An 18,382-nucleotide genomic window follows, 5' to 3' on the forward strand; every position below is an offset into this window, starting at 1 on the left:
ATTGGCTTTGTTGTTATTGTTGCACTTGTTGGAGGCAAGTTCTGTAGTCTGGAGCATAGACGCCAAAAAAAACCAAATTTATTTTCTCTATGTCAGAACCAGACATTTCCCGACTTTAGAAAGCTTCTAAATGAATTATCCCTGAATTTCCCTCGGGATCAATAAAGTATCTATCTATCTATCTATCTATCTATCTATCTATCTATCTATCTATCTATCTATCTATCTATCTATCTATCTATCTATCTATCTAAAGAGCGACAAAAAACATTCACTTAGAAGCTATGTTTAGTAACCCCAATGATAAGTAAAAATGCTGAAATAAATGTCTGCCAGTGATTTAACGTGGCCTTGAATCTACAAGGCAAGCATGAATAAAAACTACACTACTTCAGGAAGTCTTTCATTTAAAATGTATGCTTTGGGCACCAATTTCTTTTGAGAATATTGGAATAATCAATGGCAAGCTTTGTATGTAGGCTATTACTATAATGTATACAATTGTCCAAGAAAAACTTCACCAGGAATATAGAAAACAGTGTCCTGGATGGTAGAGCCATGGGGTCAACTGATGATGGCTGAAGTCACCCTGTCCAATTATAGGTCTGAGTTATTGCTAACATATGAGGGAATCACATGTGCTGTCAGTATGGATAAATGGAGCTGACATCTCTTAACAGCTTCAATGGTCATAATAACCCTATATGAGCTATACTTATTGACATGGTGTGTAAATAACTGCTACCACATTGCTGTTTATTCTTTTGTAGAGTATGATTGTCAGATTATTATCTTAAATCAAGCTGTTTATCTTATGTAACACAAGTAATGCAAAAATCCAACACTCATTTATATTGTCAAGTTATGCAATCACTATTTTTCTGAACATGTAGGATTTTATCTTAATCTATGATTTTGTAAACGAACTAATCCTCCATACATTCATATAATAACTACGATATTTTCGTCATGTCACAGATGGTATCACTGCCTAGTTTTAAAGCATGATTTTTCCAACTGAGTTTGTCATTGTCCTATTTGACGATCTTTGTTCCTTAATTGCGTTGTTCGCTTGCGCCTTCAGCGCCACCGTGTGACAGCTGAGCTTTAAATCAGGGATGAATACAGACAAAAAGGGGGCTTTCTGTTGCTGCAGCAAAAACAACAGATAGGTGCATTATGATGTGATGTGATGATAAATACCGTGCAATTATGAAAACAAGCAATACGACATGTACACTCAACAGAACAGGGTCCGCCAGATCGAATTGGTCAAACCACACGCATGCGCATTAACGTTCTTCTTCAGGTGGGGCGTTTGTTTTAACGGCTTCGTTGGGCCGTTGAACCGTCTCCCGTTTAAGCCTAAAGAGCAGATCACCGCCCACCCGGCTACAAAGAAATCAAACGTACACGCTGTCAAATCTAAGCTAGTGACCACATCAGCCGGCTGAGACTGCTGCCTCATCTACCCTCAGCGTACACTCGGTTTTATCGACACTTTGCGTCTCGAAAGAAGCTCTGTTAAACATTTGTTGGTGATTTGTTGCTCTCGTTGTTGCTCCTTAGTGAGAATGGCCGACCCAAAATACGCAAACCTGCCAGGAATTGTAAGTGGCTAACGTTAGCAAAGAGATTAGCTTTATTGCTATCTAGCTCCAGTTAGCTACCCTCCCTGCTCTCAGTTTTATTTTAGCTCATTCATGATATCTATCGTATATATAAATGCATATATGTGTTAGTTATATCTGAGCAGCTGCATTTTAACCTCATTTCATTTGTTAGCTGTGGTTGGTAAATACGTATTGTTGAATGGTCCAGGGCGTTGGCCAGGCTCATGATAATAAACAAGTTACCATGACTAGTGTGTTATATTGTTATATTGTCTACTTTATTGTTTTTAAAAAAGGCTTTTAACGAGCCGGACGTCTACGAGACCGGAGACCTCCCAGAAGATGACCAGGCTCAGTTTGAGTCGGTGAGTGGACATGTTTTGTTATTGACAGTCTGCAGGCTGCTTTCATGCACATTAAACTAATAATTATACACACTGAATTAAATATGTTTGTCGTGATATCAATGTCCTTATCTGAGGTGTGTAGAAATTTAAGTGGTTTTAAAAGTGGTCTTAAACATTGCTTTCCTCTCGAGCCTTTGGCTGGTAGTTTATCTTTCTGTTTGTTTTGTTTTGTTTATTTGTCATGAGTTTCTGTTGTGTTTAACTTTGTCTTCCTATAGAGCACATTGGGGTTTACCTTCGTATGAAATGTGCTATAAAAATAAAATAGAATTGAATTATCATACTGATGATTTAAAAGCAGCTCTATATTGTATATGAACTGTGACTAATCTCTGTTAGATTGTGATGTTTTCAATGTATCGGGTTAAAATCATGATTCAAAAAAAGGTTTAGTCACTGATGTTGAGAAACTAGGTAATCTAACTATTAAACCCTGTAGTTAATTTGATTAATAAATGGAAAAAGGTAAGAGACGGTAAACATTAAATAGATGCATGTCCTCTTCCACCTGAGCATTTTTATTAACTATCTTTGTTTATAACTCTGTCCACACGTTGGTCTCGTGACTCTCCTTTCACATTAAGGAGACTGTCTTTTTATTTAAATAGTGATATTGTTAAGCCTTTTGTAAACAGATGACGGGGGCTGATGTCTGGTTTGCTGCTTACCAGCTGAATGAATCCTAATTGGCGTTTTCCCTTCCATGTTTCCACACTTGTTCCCCAAATTCCCTCGCTCTGTTTTGACTCTTCCCCATCCCTCCTGGCACTCTAGTTTGTACAAGTAAGACTGGCTCTAATTTTTACTCTCAGTGAGCTTAATGCCATGCTTTGTATGCATGTTTTTAACCTTTATCCACTTTTCCTACCTCTACTGATTGGGATGTAATGAGAAATACATTGATGGAGTGACCCCTTGTTGTGCTCTGTAATTCTATACGTTTTGATTGTTTTGAAGTGCAAGGAATCAATTATTTTCCTCCTATTGGTGTTGCTTATTAAAACTGTTTTTAAGTGAAACAATAATGTTGACGGTACTCCAGTAGCACGATGATTATCTCCTTTTGTTTTGCCTCGCTTTGACAAAGCAGCGAAGGCTCAAGGAAGTATCTAAAGAGGTGTGAATCGCTGCGAAGAGAACGAAAAGTGTTTGTGTATCTGTTGGAGATATTTTTCTTTTTAACCTTTCATCACGTTCTAACAACTGCACCGTGGATAATCACACCTAATGACACTAACTGGACATTTGAAAGGCCCCTGTACTCTGAGCAGTAGCACCCTATTGTTGCATTTGATAGGATGTGAGACCGATAGTGCTGACATTTATCTGAGTCTCTCGATAAGCAGAGCGTTAAGTTAATGGGGGCGGGGAAACTGCGGGCAGAAACGTCAAACTCAACTTCCCAAAGTCAATTTGCCAGGTGGATTATAAACCAATCCATACAGGAATTATTTAGATTCTATCAGCATCATTTCGGTCTGTTGTGAGTGGATACGATGCAGATCAAACATGGCTGATGTAGAGACACCGGTCTGTCGGGAACGTTGTTGAAGAACCAGCTCCGACGTCTTTTTATTTGGAGGCAAAAAACAATATAAAGTGAGCTCTGGATCCACGGATCGCTAGTTTTGAAGCACTTTCTAATTGATTAAATGGATGCTGCAGACGAGCTTTTGTCCCCAGTTGGACATTGGCAGAGATGTCCATCAGTGTGAACTACCGTGTCTGATTGGTCACCACAGGCAGTGTACAGGGGCCTTTAGCTGGATACATTTCATCAACCACTTTGGTTTAATAACCAGCAGATTCATTTAGGATGATCTGCATGTTGTTAAGAAATAAGATGATTGATGATGGCTTCTTTAACAGAAAATATTTTGGAGGGTTTTTTTTCGCTCTGTAGCTCAGTCGTCTCCCTTAAACCACCTGTTACCCCCTTCACTCTCGAGATGTCTCAAAGATCCCTAACATCCAAAGCTGAATGCTGTGAGACCCACAGTGTTCTCCATGAGAACATTTGAGTCACACTGCATTATAAAGAACAGTTATGAAATCAAAGTGACATGCTGATGTTAACGGATCACATTTCCACCCTGATTCGGGGGGGGGGGGGGAGGAAGTACCGGAGACAGCACAAGCAGTCAGTCCTGTGTGTCTCCAGGGGTTTGAAGAACACTGCTTTCTCTCTTATCTTTCCCCGAGCCCGGCCGACTGTTCCTGTTGTGTGCATGGCATGTGATAACCACATTAATCTGTGTTGTCTCTCTCTCTCTCTCTCTCTCCCCTTACTTTTTTCTCTCCCTCTGCTCGTGCGTTACTCTCTCTAACTCTCTTTGGAAACCCAAGGAGCTGGTAAGAGCCTGACTAACTCTCCTCCCCGTCCTCCTCCTCCTCCTCCTCCTCCTCCTCCTCCACCCTGCATCTGTGTGACTGTTTCGTGTTCTGTGTTTTGGGTGTGCGTGTGAGGACGTGAGTGTGTGAGACTCGCGCCATCTGTACGTGTGTCTCAGTGGTGTTTTAATCTTACCCCTAACATCTAGTTCACCATAATTTATCACTAGGAAATATTGATCAACTGATTTTTTAATTTTTTTTGTGCTCCCCAGAATCACTAATTGAAGACCCATCCCTTTAGAAAAGAAAGTTTTAGTGGCTTCTAGCTTTGGTTCTGTAATGTTTTAGTCACGTAACATCGCTTTAACCACAGTAGACTTACACCTCATGGATAACATATGTTTATAAAGACGGTCTAGAGAGTCCACATTCAGGCACAGGTAAAACTATGACTGTGCTGTCCACAGTTTTGATCCTTTGTCTCTTTGCTAATGGTAAAAAAATAATTTTGGAATAATCTGGTTCACAGCAATAAAGCCTTAAACGAAGGCCGCTCTATTTCCTGATGCTATGTGACCTTGATTCCCACGATACACACGTCGATGAAACTGGCTAAATCAGTGCCTTTTTTTCAATCATGCTCTGTTTGCAGTGATCAAGCCTCCCAATTTTTTTTCTCTCTCTCTCTGATCGTTCCAATCCTATCAGCTAAATTTGACGTGTACCTGGGGCTTTGAGACGTACGGCTCTCTGGCTCAGTGAGCCCACACTCATTTTGAAGTCTTTGGTGTCTTGTGAAGTCTCACGTCCCCTTTCCATGATCATGAGGACGCTCGTCTGACATTTTCTCCCCTGCTGTTTCAATGACAGGAGGAGCTCTGCAGCGACAGCGTGGAGAGGATCGTGGTCAACCCGAACGCAGCCTACGACAAGTTCAAAGACAAGCACGTCGCCACCAAGGGACTCGGTCAGTCAGATGTGTTCATCACAACTTCCTAACCAGTACAGAGGGGCATACTGACCGGTAGAGAGGATCATGGTCTGGATGTCCAAATTAGATAAAAAAAAAAAAAAAAAAAAAAAAGTATGTAGTAGCAACACGTGTGGATTTAACGCAATACAATTTAGAACCCCCACCAGCACGAACTGAATGAAGATAGAGATGAGTAGAAAACCTCTTTTTAAAGTGTTGAAACACAAACTGAGGGCCGGACTTTTATTTTTAGACTTTTAAATGGCGACTTTTCACAGGCAGGTTTCATCGTGCTTTATTCAGTCAGTTAGTTTTGTGACAAATGATCATTTGAAATTCTCAGACACGTCGTGACGTCTTTTAAAGAATAGATTTGAATGATTCACTGTTTGACTCTCACAGGTGAAAGATGACTCAAACTGGGTTTGGGATCACATTGGGCATCTTACTGACAATCTGCCTTTTCTGTCTTCTGTGGAAATATGGTTCACTCCGTTTGTCGTGTTTTTCACAGACTTCTCAGACAGAATCAGCAAAAGCAGGAGAGTGGGCTATGAGTCGGGAGAATTTGAAATTGTGAGTATATTGTGTTCGGCACAAATCCATCACTCTGTTTTTTTTTCTTCCCCCCCCCCCACCTTTAGATGTTTTCCGTAAATACCCGGCTGTTATTATTTTTTTTCCGCTGACTGCATGTGTTTCCATGTCATATTTAGAGTTGTGTGAGTTTCCACTTCAGCGCTGCTCTACACGTTCTACACAGTTTGCTGCTGTGCCGCGTTCATGCTCTCTCTCTGCTCTGTTCAGCTCGGAGAGGGCTGCGGAGTGAAGGAGACGCCCCAGCAGAAGTACCAGCGCCTGGTCAACGAGATCCAGGAACTCACTCAGGAGGTGGATACCATCCAGGTGAGCTGACATCACACACACACACACACACACACACACACACACACACACACACACACACACACACACACACACACACACACACACACACACACACACACACACACACACACACACACACACACACACACACACACACACACACACACACACACACACACACACCTCCCTGGCCACAGACTTGGCAAGAGTTGGTGCACTCTGATAATCCAGCCTTTTGCTCACAAATTAAACAGCCTTTAATAAACAGCACTTTCCTCTCTCCCGTGCTCCTTCACCATGTAATCATCATGTCTTTATACGGGATTGTGAAATACAGAGGGTACAGAGGTATCATTTATTTGTGCAGTTATTGTTGTCGCACTGCAGATCTTAGAATCCGTGTGTGTGTGTGTGTGTGTGTGTGTGTGTGTGTGTGTGTGTGTGTGTGTGTGTGTGTGTGTGTGTGTGTGTGTGTGTGTGTGTGTGTGTGTGTGTGTGTGTGTGTGTGTGTGTGTGTGTGTGTGTGTGTGTGTGTGTGTGTGTGTGTGTGTGTGTGTGTGTGTGTGTGTGTGTGTGTGTGTGTGTGTGTGTGTGTGTGTAAGCGTTTAATTCACCGAGAGAATTAGTGCTGATTAAAAGCTGTGAAAGGAATTGTTTTTCAGACGCACGAAGACCCCACAATCCCCAAACTAATTAAAGTGGGGTGTGTGTCATTAAGTGTTCCTGGTGAAGCAGCAGACCCTGTTCTCTGTTCCAGTCTGTGAGATGGGGGCTTTTGTCACCTTGTCAGCCGAGCACTGCTCATGCAGGTCATGCAGGTACATTATGCAGCCCGGCTGTGATGAACAGGCTGCTTCTCTGATGTTGCATCTCATGACTTTAGAGAAGTGTGTGTGTTTCCATTTCTCTAAATGAAAACTTCCACTGCTGCATGTATAGCTGGGAACAAAGCTCAAATCACTTCCACAGACTAACTCAGAACTCATGGCGTAGTATAGACTTGTTGTTAGAATCATCCTTATCATGGTTATGAATTGCAAGTTTTGCCTTGTTTAAAGTTCTTGTTGTGGTTATTAAGGCTGATTTGACGTCTGTTGAAGAGATTCAAGAAACAGAAGACGGACAAAGAAACGTGCAGTCAGCTGTGTGGAAAACACGACCATCACTCCTTTTCATGGAGTTACTTAAGTTACTTAACTGAGCTCAGCCGTCATGTCCAAGCCTGTCAATTCATACTGTGAGGCTGTAGAACGCCCCACACACACACCTACACACACACACACACCTACACACACACACACACACACACACACACACACACACACACACACACACACACACACACACACACTAACTGCGGTGTGATGCAGACGTTCAGTATAAGCACGTCGAATGCAATATTGGATAATATATGAAAAAAAATAACAAGTGTTTTTTATGAAATGTAGACCCCCTCAGTGTATGTTAAGTTAATGAAGAAGTTCAAATGAAGTCGTTCTACTTCCTGAGTGAGTTACGAAGCTTTGAGTCTGGGATCCAGAAAGATCTGCCTTAGCGACAGCCGCCCTCGGTTCTTGCGTTTTTGTTTTAGAGGCTTTATGCCATCGTTCTTATTTCTCTTTAAGAAGAAGAAATTCATGAAGTGGGAGCTGAAGCGTTGTGATGAATCCCAAACCTCTCGAAGCTTATTAGAAAATCATTCTCAAAGACTTTTTTTTTTTTTAGTTAAAAGAGGAAAGAAATGTGCCCTCTGGATTCAGCTGTTTATCTTGGTTACCCTTAGTAATGTCTATTCTGTTGGCTATTATAGCCTTTTTCAAACCCAGGTTATGAGTATGAGAATATCATTAAATCTTTCTTTGTGAGTGTTTGTTCTTCCTCTTTTAATTTGCCATGGGACACTACTCGCCCGGTTGACTCAGGGACACGTCTCGTCCTGGATTTCCTCAACCTGGGCCTTGTTGTTTTTCCGCGGCGCAGCTCTCACATGCTCACTGTCCTCTTTGCTTCCAGACGGCCACAAAGGAAAGCAATGCGGAGGAGCGCCTGACCCCAGTTGTGCTCGCCCAGCAGGCGGCTCAGCTCAAACAGCAACTGGTCTCTGCTCATCTCGACTCTCTGCTGGGACCGCAGGCGCACATCAACCTGGCCGACCCAGACGGAGCGCTTGCCAGGTGAGCGGGGACAAAACGATAAAGCAAGCCCGAAAACCGGACGCCACAACCTCTCAGACCCTTACAGGGAACGGAGGCAGGGAACGGGTGGAAATTGGGGTAGTTTGACAAAACAGAGAGTCAGCGTTAGCTGTGGAGTGAGAAACCAGGGGAATTAATCTCACTAAGCCTTGGACTGTAACCCAGATATAGAGAGAGAGAGTAATAAGGGCATGGCTGCACAGCCGGTATCAATTGCTCACATAAATCCTGCTGCGTCCAGTGTGGCTTTACCTGGGGAGCACAAGAACAGACAGATGATTTAAGAAGGGAAATAAAAACTGGAGACAGTAAATGGTTTAACAGAGAGAGATGAAAACATACCAGCAGATGAAGAGAGACAGAGAGAGTGAGACGTAAAGAGGACAAATGTCATGAAAACATGTTGAAGATCAAAGCTCTTACTTGACCCTGCAGTTTATAAGAGAGCCTGAGACGAATCATACCAAGATGGAGGGGAGCTGCAGCGTGGCATATGGGGCCGCTCACAATATTATTCTGCAGTTTAATCCTTTTGTCGTGTCCTTACCTGCAGGCGTCTGCTCACCCAGCTGGAGGCAGCCAAGGGCGGTCGCGGCAGCGGAGACGGCAAACCGACAGCGTCGGCGAAGGGCCCAGACGGAGTGGTGCTGTACGAGCTGCACAGCCGGCCAGAGCAGGAGAAATTCAACGAGTCTGCCAAGGTAAAGTGGAAAGCGAGCGCGAGAGCGTCTCAGACGAACGCTCTGGCAAAATGAGCAAAACGTTGCCGTGGCACGATCAGCCACGCGCTTTTTGTTTGCATTCTCTCTGGAGGAATGTCAGAATATTTGACGCCGATGAGTGGGACAAAGGCAGGGCTGTGTGTGTGTGTGTGTGTGTGTGTGTGTGTGTGTGTGTGTGTGTGTGTGTGTGTGTGTGTGTGTGTGTGTGTGTGTGTGTGTGTGTGTGTGTGTGTGTGTGTGTGTGTGTGTGTGTGTGTGTGTGTGTGTGTGTGTGTGTGTGTGTGTGTGTGTGTGTGTGTGTGTGTGTGTGTGTGTGTGTGTGTGTGTGTGTGTGTGTGTGTGTGTGTGTGTGTTTCTTTTGGGAGGCTGTTGTCGGTGCCAACCATGTGTTGCCTTTTTTCCGTCCCTGTAGATGGCAGAATTGGAGAAGCGTCTCGCTGAGCTGGAGATAGCTGTTGGCTCAGGATCAGACAAGCAGGTACACATCATCACACACACATACACATATACACACACACACACACACAACCTCTCATGTTTTTCTTTTTCATTCACACTAATTCTGTTTATATCCCTCTCTCTTTTACTCTAAATACAGCAGGATTTACATGCTCCTGTCGCTGTGAAATAGAAATAAAAAACCTTGCGCTGGATTTATGTAAATGATGAGGGCGGCTTCATTGTTTCTTGTTCAAACGTTGTTTTCCTTCTTTGTGTTTACGTTGCAGGGACCTCTGAGTGCTGGTGTACAAGGTGCCAGTTTGATGGTAAGAAGTCTCCTGTTCTTTTTGGAGAACACTGTTTGGAGTTTGTTTGTATTCCTAACACTTTATATCTGTTGGTGCAGCCAGAGAACTGGGTCATACTTCACAGATGACACCACTTCCTCCAAGTTTGTTTGTGTTCTTGTGTATACTGGCAAAGTTAGTATTTTTTATTTTTTTTTACTCAAACTTAAGTGTGCGTGTTTGTGTGCATTTTTGTATCAGGACACCATTGAGCTCCTGCAGGCGAGGGTCAGCGCGCTGGATTCTGCTACTCTGGATCAAGTGGAGGCCAGACTGCAGGTAACCCAGCACACCTCACCGGTTCTGAACAGGAGGTTTCCATATGAAGCTTTTTGTTTGCTGTCCTCTATCCCAAACTTGGGCTGAGCTCCTATCGATGCGGGCCGGGTTTCAATAAAATCCTCTTTTGTGTCTAAACATGTAAGATGTCCAATAAAGATAAAAGGCCACAAAGCATCTTTGTAAGTGACGGTATTTACTGCGGCTTGCTTCTAAAACATAATTAGATGACATGAAAGAACTTAAGGATGAGTGTTGTTTTTTTCAAATGGGTTAAAATGACTGAGCTCAGCAGATATCTGAGCCGTTCTTTTCACTGAACCATGACTACAACTCGGGGAAGACGCGCGTGGTGAACCGCTGATGAATGCAACCAAGTGCTTTATTCAGTTAGAAGTTTGTTTTACGACCTCACTGTTATGAACTCGTGTCTTTGTCTGTTCCCTCTCTGAACGCCTCTAAGACGGCCTCTCCTCTCTCTCTTTCAGAGCGTCCTCGGGAAGATGAATGAGATCGCTAAACACAAGACGGCGATTGAGGATGCTGATACACAAAACAAGGTTTGAACTCTCTGCACATCCATCAATGTAGAAGAACCGCGGTTAGGACTTTTTCTGTCTGCTTTTGATGCACTCTGTTAAAAAGCACAAAAATACACTCGGTTTTATTGAATGTCAAAAAAAAAAAATTCTAAATTCCAATAGTTGAGTTTAAGTGACATGTAGAAAATATTCAGTAGAATGAGCCAAACCGACTTCGTTCCTTCATCAGATTTAACTTTGATGTCATTTTTAAATACACCTCTTCTTTTTTCGAAGTTGGAGATTCAGCTGTGAGATCTGGGTGACTTCCAGAAAAGGTTTTTGTGTTCTCGGAATGGACTGTTTGAAAGTGCTCTACACTTGATAGGCCAGTAGAGGGCAGAGCGTGTTAATAATATCGTTACAATCAACCCTCATGGTCACACACAGTGGTTTACACACATCATCATTTTCTCTATTCAGACTGAGCTGTCCTTTAATTGTCTAAAATAGTGTGTGGCTTAATTATTTTCTGAACCAAGTAATCAAAAGTACAAATAACATTTCATGAGTTTATTGAATCCAGTCTTCCAGCGATAACTGGACTGAAGTCTGACAAAAAGTAGAGACCGCACAGTACTGTTGTAACATTGAAGTGGACTGTTTACAGTTCAACAAATCAGTGACACGCTCTGAGGCAGGAGGGTTTTTTTTCTGTTAATGTTTGTGTGTGTGTGTACCTGTCAGGTGTCGCAGCTTTACGAAGTGGTGCAGAAGTGGGAGGCCATGTCTACCTCCATACCACAGGTGGTGCAGAGGCTTGTCGCCGTCAAGGAGCTGCATGAGCAAGGTACCAGACAAGGAAGTAAAGGGGTTTTACAGCGTGCTAGTCAAGGACTTTCTTTGTCCTCACGTAATCCTCCGAGTGTTTAAAGTCACATCACTTCATCTAATCATACTGCATGAATGTAATGGTACAGAGTAATTAGATCATATGGCAAACATTGTAATAATATTGCTCTAGGGGCAAATTTCGCACAAGTAATGATAATAACAATGAAAACTCGGATTGTTCCATGTGAGCGTAGTCGAACCTTGAAATGACACCCATGAGAGTTCAAGGAGAGGATGTATGTGGGTTAGTGGGGGGTGGGGATTGGCATTAAAGATTCAAAATATGTAAGATGTAGCCACAGAGCATAAGAGGGTGTAAACCCGGATCACGTTTCAGGAGGAGGTGTTCTTAGTCGGAAAGATTTGCATGTACAATGGGAACGTGCACGTGCGAGACAGAAGATGAAAACTAAGCGAAAATGGGATTCAAGCGGATAATAGAATTAGCCCAAACCATGGCACTCTGTTCAAACAAAGGGCAGACATCAGTGAGAGGGAGGCTCCAAACTGCTATAGAATTACACTAAATCTGTAATGTTAAACACTACCCCCGGGTGAAAGAGACGCATGATATTATCCATCCCATTATCGTCTTATTATTATTTAGCACATGAACGCAGAGCGCAGCATCAATAGATTATATTGATGATTGATGTCTGAGAGCTGGAGGAGGTCGTTTATCACCCACACTCTGTCACAACTTTCCCTTTTTATCTTTTGAAAAAAGGGGAGAAAAGGAAATACGGTGTTGAATAATTAAGGCCGTCATTTATCACATTTAGAATAAGTTAGTCTATACCTGCACATCTCCTCTGCTCGGAGCAAACGCACGTGTCGAGAATAAGCTTTCTCTCTTTGTCCCTCTCTGTTGCTTCTTCACTTCTCCCTCGCGTGCCGTCTGGTAGCCATGCAGTTTGGCCAGCTGCTGACCCACCTGGACACCACTCAGCAGATGATCAACAACTCTCTGAAGGACAACAACACCCTGCTAACACAGGTGGGAAGTTAAACATGGATTGCCCATCAGTCTTTAGAATCACAGCTGCAGCGGCTACATTTACCCAGGGATCTTCTGGGGATTGGCTTTTCAGTGTTTTCTGTTTCTACTTTATTTATTTGTTTACACTTTCTCTGCACACGTGGTCCAGTTGAGAGGGAAGTGAATGAACAAGCAACCAATGAGTGCTGTGTACATTTTTAGGGAATTGTAAAAAAAAACAAAAAAAAAAACATGGTAACATCTGCATCACAGATATAATGTAATACTGTACTTTACATTCTGTGCAGTAGGAGTTTGTCTGAATCAGTCTTTTAACATTCATTTCATTACCAGAATATTTAACACCCATGAAGCAAATCATCTTTATAACCCTAGGACTTATACTTTCATTTATAACGTTATGTCTTGTTGCCTATTTTCTGCATTTCTAATCTAAGTTCACTCTTTTTTTAAACATACTCCGTCTCTCTATTGTCAGATTTTCCTGCCTCACTTAAACCATCACCATCACTGTTTGTGTCAACCCCAGCTCTTTTCAACTCCACCCCGTGATTCAACTTTCCGTCTAACTCAACATCTCTCTCTTCCCTGACTTGATTCTTTTCTCCTCCTCTTCCTCCAGGTCCAACAGACCATGAAGGAAAACCTGGTGGCTGTAGAAGAGAACTTTTCTGCACTAGATCAGAGAATGAAGAAGCTCTCCAATTAAGTAGAGAACGAGTTTTGAACCGGTCCAGGAGAGTGTAGAGAACATGGACAAACAAGAGTGGGCTGGGGAGCGCTGTTGCTTTCTACTTTGCCTCTGCCTTTTCTTCACTGAGTGGAATGTCAGAAAGTGGGAACAGATGGGATAACAAAATAAGAAGAGACCAATATGTTCTTGTCCATGCTCCTTTCCTCTTCCTTTTTCTTGCATCAAATTGATATCAACTGAAAACACTGTTGTCCACTCTATACATGCCACTGACTGACTGCTGTCCCCTGTTAAGCTTATCGACTTTTTGACTGGTTTTTATAAAATATTAGTATTAAAGATGAGAAATTCCTCTAAACTTTGGAAGCTCACACTTACTGGATTTGTACTGTAAACTTTGGTCAAGTCAGATGGATCACGATAATATTGGGTTAAAGGACGGCACAACAAAGAAGTTGTCAACTGTGTAAAAAGAAGAATAAAGGTTTGTTTGTCTTTAGTGTCGTAGCAGGAGCACGTCAGTGCAGGTTTCAGGGCCAAGTGATGGAAGGACAGCTTGTAAATATGCCTGTGTACCTTATTGTTTCTTCACACTCAGTCGCTTGTAACTATATTATTATGACTGAGAGCAGACACCACAGACAAACTTTTAATCTGCTTTGTCATTGCCTACAAGTCCACTGTAATGTATGTCTGTGGTCATGGAAACCGATCAATAAAACTAAGTGCGATAATTGAGCTCATTTTTATTTCATGAGATTCTGAGTTCCTTTATGAATTATCACTAATATAGCTGACCGCTTCACACATCTGGAGTTAAAGTTGGAAGTATGAAATATTCCAAATGACTGAATATAGAAGAACAAGTTGAAGTCTGTTTTCCAATGTTATGAATTAGATAAATTAGTTGTGGTTTGAAATCCTTTGATGCTAAGAATGAAATAAGTACAAGTATGTTTCCTGTAAGATATTAGCTGTTAGTATTTCATTAAAATGGTGAATTTTGCCATCTGAAACAACAGCCTTAAAGAGAGATCCGAAATCATTTTTTTAACAAGTGAAATTAAAGTTACAACAAATATCGTTTAGAAATTATAAAATATATTTACTCTTTTTGTTATTTTCGTAAGTTATTGTAATTCACTTTTATGGCCACAAGGTGGCAGCATAGCATCTTTTTTAAAAAGGTCAAGCTCGCGTACCTAAATGGCATTTTACATGTTTTCTATTCAGTCATCTCTAAGAACAGTTTATATTTCTATTGGTCGTTTAAAGATGGTTAACTTGATATTATTGGCCAACTACATTTAAAGTTAAACATGTAATACACTGCCTAAATTAAAAAAAAAAAAAAAAAAAAAACCTAAGTTCATATTTGGCCGACCTGCTGTCAAGCAAGCGATGCTCAATAAGATCAACACTGAAGGATCAAAAGGCGAACCTTTCTATACACAACCACAGCAATACTTGAATACTCTGATACTCAAAGCATTGCTCTGTAAGGTCAACCCAAATCCACCTGCTATTAGGTTTATAACAAGCATTAAAACAAAGAGCTTGCCCATGTTTAACACCAGGTAAGGGCATTAGGGACAAAGGTGAGCCGATAAAGTAAAGTAGGATAAGGATCAGATGTTTTTGATGAGTCATCAAGACAGCAGCTCAGTGAGTTCACTCAGATGCAGAGTCCAAAGAGCAGTTTCATAGTAAAGTATCTCCCTGTATGGTCCATTCAGCTGAACACCAGCTTTGACCTACACATGGTGCTGATACAGCCTCATCTAATTGCCTTTATCTTTATTTCACATCAGAGTGAAGTGAAGTGTAGAGTACATGTTTCCACTCTTGTGTTAAGGGACTTGAATTCTGGCCTACTTGGACAGGACATATCAAGTGTGACTTGCAGGGAATCAGATCCAGAGCTCTAACTTAGAAGGGAATGCCCCAGATGAGCACAGAGACACAGCGTATACTGTATATCATGTTATCCTGCATTTGTCCTTCTATTTTGGGTGTGGGTGAGCACAGCCCCAGCTGTTAAGACACACGTCTGCACAATTACAAAGTGAACGTATTTCAAACAGGTCAGTCTTATCTGTTATGATTATATTGTACACTGAAGCTCTCTATGTGGCCCTGAATTTAAAGAACTATAAAAAGATGATAAATGACTAATAATACGGAGCTCCTTGCCTGGTTTAAGATGTGGGATTTAAATCAATGCAAAACACTTTACAATTAAGCTCAATTCTTCACGGCTAAAGTGAACAGCTTTCAAGCCAGAAACCTTTCCTCCAGTGGACAAAAGTAAATAAGGACGTCCACCAGCAGCAGAGCAGCTGAATACAGAGGAGGCTGAAGGGAGCACCAACTGCTCCAAAAGCTCAGTTTTCCTCCATATCAGCACCAGAAACAAAGAGCGGCGGAATAAAAGGATGGAGTTAAACGCCTGAAGTGTGCGTCTCGCTGCCAGTAAACCCACCTGTTCAGACAGGCTTTTAAAGTTTAATGCCCTACAGTCTCATGCTTGGGTTTTCTTTTTACTCTGCCTTTTTTCTCGTGTCTCATCTTTGACATGTGTCAGAGCCGAGGAATGAAGAAATCAACGCTGTCAGTCCTGTACTGTGTTTCCTGAAACAACGTACACAAAATCAGGAAAATAACTGAGGGCATCCACATTCAAGGTTGTGGAAAACCCCTGCTGCTCAACAACAAAATGTTTTCATCTCCCAAAATGCAGTTTAATTACCTTTAAAGTAAAACTCTTTCACAAACCTGATTTTTCCTATATTTTGAAAAGCAGGTAAAGTGAATGAAGACACCACAAAAAAAGAAAATCGAGGCAGATGGAAAAAAGCCCTCAGATTTCAAGAACAAGAGATGCAAGGGAATAAATCACAGACGGGCCTCTTCATCAGATTGTCAGTTTTTAGTTAATGTGTCTGGTGATGTGAGGAGTCTGTCGTAAGGCAAAGGGAAGGACAGAAGAAGTGGGTGGAGGTAAGCGGAGTAAAATGGGATGGATACTGTCGTGGGGCAGAATGAGGCTGGTAGGGAGTTTTAAAAAAGAGAGAGAAGACAGAGACGAGAGAGAGAGGTGAGGCTGAGCGGTAAACAAGGTTTAACACACTAATAAGATTGACTGTAAAAGTGCTCCTGAAGCTAAATCTCAACAAGTGGATGAGACATTTAGCTGATTAGTCAGGACGGGATATGATGGCAATGAGTGGAATATTCAAACCATCAAAAAATACACCTACAATGATTCAAATGATTCCTAACTTTGAATGCATTTTCTGAATGTCGTACTAACGGAGCGGGTAGATATAACAACTCTCTGAGGAATTAAAATGTAAATGACATGATTTGTGGGCATTGTCAGACAATAGAAAACTGTGTTATTGGCCTCAGCTGAGACGGGCATTGACAAAAATAAAAAGATGAATGTTGTTACAATAGAAACCTATAGCATAAAGGTAACCCCAAAATGTATAGCTGTTGGAAAAATATTCATTTTAACAAAAAAAAATCTAACTCACGTATCAATACAACTACATTTTAATACACACTCTCTCAAGCAGAGATTTTTAGACAATGTCGTTGGAAGACTTTCTGATAAGGTGAGGAGGTTGTTCTGAGAGTCTGGTTCTCCAGAGCTGGAACTAAAAAAAAAAAGAATAAGCTTTTAACAAACAACGACAAAATACAAACCAAGAGAGACGGAGGGCAAGAGAAAAGGAATTTACAGTATCCCCAGTAGCCTACATGTTAACAGCTGTATGTGTTGGTCTCAGTTCAGAGAGGGGAAAGATTCCGACAGCTGGTGTTGGTGTGTGTGAGACAAGAGAAGAACTGGGTGTGGAGGAGCCCTGACCAAGGGCACAGGACAGGACGGGGAGACGAGATCGCGGCGGTGACTGGAAATTCCCCGCACACTTTCTCCCTTTAAAACAAACTAAAGCTAAAATCTGACTTTGAGGGAGCTGTACCAATTCTGAAACCTATTAAGATTGTTTTCTAATTCTTGAATGTTTAGAACGTCATATAGTAGCATCAATTGTCAATAAATGTGACAGCAGAGCAACAAAGAGCAGAAAAAAACAAATGATTTTTTTTTTGTCCTTTATGTAATGGATGTTGCTCCACTTGTTTTTGGTTTTATTGATTTGCTATATATTATGATAATACTGGGTTGTTTGTACAGTCTAGCTAAGTTATGTACCATAAATGTACTTTCTTGTTTTTCTCCTCTTAAATAATACACGATGTAATACATGACAGTGTAGATATTCTGTTAAAAATATCACAGGAAACAATAACATTCAATTACTTATGATTGAGTCAGATCAAAAGATACTTATTGAAACAAAAAGGACAGCGAGTAAAACATTACAACAACCCCATAGCAACTGAAATCACCAAATATACCAATCAGTAAAGACTCCATCTCATCGAGAAGCTGATCCACACCCAGACAGTTATCAGTCTGGAGCGTGCGTTTACACTACAAGTGTCATGAAAAAACAGCAGAATACAAGAAGAGAATGAAGAGGACAATGATACTTAAGTTATCTACAAACATATTTGTTGTTTTCTTTCGTTTTTAAATGTTTTTTTTTTTCTCATATTGTTTCAGTTGAGAAGAAAATCATTAAGAAAAAACAAGGAGGACCCTCATGGCCAGACAATGTTGACAAAACATGGCAACTCAGATCTGTGGTTGTAAACAGTGTTTTATAATGAATACAACACCAGACGAGGGGACTGGCTAAATAAACAGACGGCGGGGTGGAGGAGTGGAGGGGGGGTGTAGAGAGGGAGGTGTAGAGAAAGTATGCTGAACTACTCAGCAACAGCCACTCAAGTCGTGACGTGTTCACGGTGCTTCCTGCAGCGCTTTAACCCGGGTCCTAGAGACAGTATTTGAGCTTTCTATTCGCTGCTTGGCGCTGTTGCTATGGGGCTGTGCATGTTGAGCCGTGCACGTGGCGCAGTGCATGGAAAACAGTTTGTGTGTGCTGAGTTTGGGATTAGGGCAGAAAAAAGTGTCAGGAGCTGGGATCAAGAGTAGGAC

At 41.6% G+C, this 18,382-nt stretch overlaps 1 protein-coding gene across 2 annotated transcripts; it reads left to right on the forward strand.

Annotated features, from left to right (window-relative positions):
• Nucleotides 1–1,316: 1,316 nt before the first annotated feature.
• On the forward strand, nucleotides 1,317–14,046 carry dctn2 (dynactin 2 (p50)). Of its 2 annotated transcripts, none has more exons than XM_079340950.1 (14): nucleotides 1,317–1,610; nucleotides 1,910–1,990; nucleotides 5,231–5,321; nucleotides 5,842–5,903; nucleotides 6,135–6,233; nucleotides 8,229–8,389; nucleotides 8,964–9,111; nucleotides 9,545–9,610; nucleotides 9,861–9,899; nucleotides 10,122–10,199; nucleotides 10,688–10,759; nucleotides 11,468–11,570; nucleotides 12,520–12,611; nucleotides 13,237–14,046. In XM_079340950.1, the coding sequence occupies exons 1-14, from the start codon at nucleotides 1,575–1,577 to the stop codon at nucleotides 13,321–13,323; spliced, it is 1,215 nt and encodes a 404-aa protein (XP_079197076.1). In that variant the 5' UTR covers nucleotides 1,317–1,574; the 3' UTR covers nucleotides 13,324–14,046. The 2 variants fall into 2 exon arrangements, with proteins under 2 accessions (XP_079197076.1, XP_079197077.1); XM_079340951.1 differs by having other exon boundaries at nucleotides 1,319–1,610; nucleotides 1,910–1,978; nucleotides 5,225–5,321.
• Nucleotides 14,047–18,382: the final 4,336 nt, after the last annotated feature.

This window comes from Symphodus melops (genome assembly GCF_947650265.1).
Source record: "Symphodus melops genome assembly, chromosome: 4".
NCBI lineage: Eukaryota > Metazoa > Chordata > Actinopteri > Labriformes > Labridae > Symphodus > Symphodus melops.

What these genes read in the sequence shown, in the direction of transcription:
- dctn2 (XM_079340950.1), top strand. Translation starts at nt 1,575, where the DNA reads ATGGCCGACCCAAAATACGCAAACCTGCCAGGAATT. An exon ending in AGTCGGGAGAATTTGAAATT is followed by an intron (nt 5,904 to 6,134) that starts GTGAGTATATTG and finishes TGCTCTGTTCAG; the next exon opens with CTCGGAGAGGGCTGCGGAGT. An exon ending in ACAACACCCTGCTAACACAG is followed by an intron (nt 12,612 to 13,236) that starts GTGGGAAGTTAA and finishes CTCTTCCTCCAG; the next exon opens with GTCCAACAGACCATGAAGGA.